Source organism: Silene latifolia, chromosome 2 (assembly GCF_048544455.1).
Source record: "Silene latifolia isolate original U9 population chromosome 2, ASM4854445v1, whole genome shotgun sequence".
Classification (NCBI taxonomy): domain Eukaryota; kingdom Viridiplantae; phylum Streptophyta; class Magnoliopsida; order Caryophyllales; family Caryophyllaceae; genus Silene; species Silene latifolia.
Genome location: NC_133527.1, coordinates 70,598,440 through 70,600,277, shown reverse-complemented (window position 1 = coordinate 70,600,277; position 1,838 = coordinate 70,598,440). Strand labels below are relative to the sequence as shown.

Sequence of the window (1,838 nt, the reverse complement as noted above, 5' to 3'; positions counted from 1 at the left end):
CCAGCAATTGTACAAACATTTGTCTTTTCCTCTTTAAGACAAGTAAAATATTTCTTATTTTTAAGAATTGTGTGCGTAGTCGCACTATCCGCGAGGCATACATCTCCATGTGTAGCTCCCATAATGATCTTCACAAAATAAATGACAAGTAATAAGATACATGCGTTAAAACTTCAAATAATAAAAATTTTATTATGACATTAAAACTATAGCCTTGTACATATTTCCTTTTATGATATATTTAAAACAAATAAGAGTACATAAATATAGTCAGCTATTCAAAAACGTATGAAGCAGAGAACCAGTGAGAAGAAACAAGAATTGATAAATATGGCCAAGTATGGCAACATGAGCCCACTGGTAAGCAAATGAGTATCTCAAGCAATACGACACCAAAACTATGATGATAATAAAGTATGGTCCACTAGAAATGATAGATTACAGCTAGCTAGCTACACATTCACTTTCTTTCCTTTTTTTTTCATTAAATTACCAATTCACTTGCAGGATAAGAGATGATAGCTTCAGTATATATGATGTACGTAAAACAAAGTGTCCGTAATAATTTAAACATGGCAGCGTGTAACGATTTGTACACATATTAATTGGTAAATAGAAGTCGTAACATAGTAATTAAATTCAAAATTTGATATTCGATTATTATAAATAAAAATTATTGGTAATATCCATTAAATAAACTTAACACTCATGCTTGATAATATCCGAAAACAAAGAACGAATAGTAGTTTAATTGAACGAAAAATAAATAACTTAAGTAATACAAATAAATTTAGTCCAATTTCGGGACACTTCCATTGCCAATCAAAGGGCCAATTTCTCCATTAGGATCAAAGGTCATGAAATCTGAGATGTCCAAATCCATAAATTTGCCAGATACGAAAGGTAGATTGTTATCACCATCAGCATAATTTGTCTCAAAATTTTCATGCTCAGCAGCAAAATTTGTTTCAATATTCTTCCCTTTATTATTTTTCTGAGACTGCTTGTAAAGATCAACAAGATGTTGCGGCGTACGACAAGTATTAATCCAATGTCCTGTACTACCACATCGGTGACATGGATTTTCACCAGTTTTCTTTATCTTTTCATGTGGACGATCTTTTGGTTCCCCCTTTCGGTGAGAATACGATCTTTTAAATTTTCCACCTCTACCACCACGAAAATTGTTTCGTCCTCGTCCACGTCCACGTCCAGGGCCACCACCTCTAGTGTGACCCGAATATTTATTTGTCGCATTCACTATAGGGAATGGACCAGAAACTGTCGCATTCACTTCTGGGAATGGATCAGTGCCAGTAGGACGGGACTGGTGGTTTTTTAACAGGATTTGATTGTTTTGCTCAGCCACCAATAAGCATGAAACTAGTTCAGAGTATTTTTTAAATCCTCTCTGTTTTTTCCAACATATCTGCATCAGATATCTTTTCTCCACACAAAGTTAACTGTGAAGCGATTCTGTGCATGGCTGAGTTATACTCAATAACGGATTTAAAATCCTGTAACCTTAGGTGAATCCAGTCAAATTTTGCTTTAGGAAGAATTACTGTTGTAAGATGGTCATACCTTTCTTTCAGATTTTGCCATAAGATCAAAGGATCTTTCACAGTCAAATATTCATATTTGAGTCCCTCATGGAGGTGACGACGGAGAAAAATTAGGGCTTTGGCCTTATTTTGTTCGGATGCTGTATTCCCATCTTTAATAGCATCACCAAGGGCATAAGACTTAAGATACATCTCGGCATCTAACACCCATTCAGAATAATTACTTCCAGAGATATCCAAAGCCGCAAAATCAAGTTTGTTCAAATTCGACAT

The 1,838-nt window shown here is 34.8% G+C and overlaps 1 protein-coding gene across 1 annotated transcript; it reads right to left on the bottom strand.

The window, feature by feature from the left end:
* Positions 1–790: 790 nt before the first annotated feature.
* LOC141640946 (uncharacterized) lies at positions 791–1,838 on the bottom strand. Its single transcript, XM_074449625.1, has 2 exons — positions 1,585–1,838; positions 791–1,442 (listed from the first exon to the last, which is right to left on the bottom strand). Exons 1-2 carry the CDS (start codon positions 1,836–1,838, stop codon positions 791–793), a joined length of 906 nt encoding a protein of 301 aa, XP_074305726.1.

Excerpts from the sequence above, each read along its gene's own strand:
- LOC141640946 (XM_074449625.1), bottom strand. The coding sequence starts at position 1,838 with ATGTCGAATTTGAACAAACTTGATTTTGCGGCTTTGGATATCTCTGGA. Across the intron at positions 1,443-1,584 it reads TGGCAAAATCTGAAAGAAAG|ATATCTGATGCAGATATGTT; the intron begins GTATGACCATCT and ends TGTGGAGAAAAG.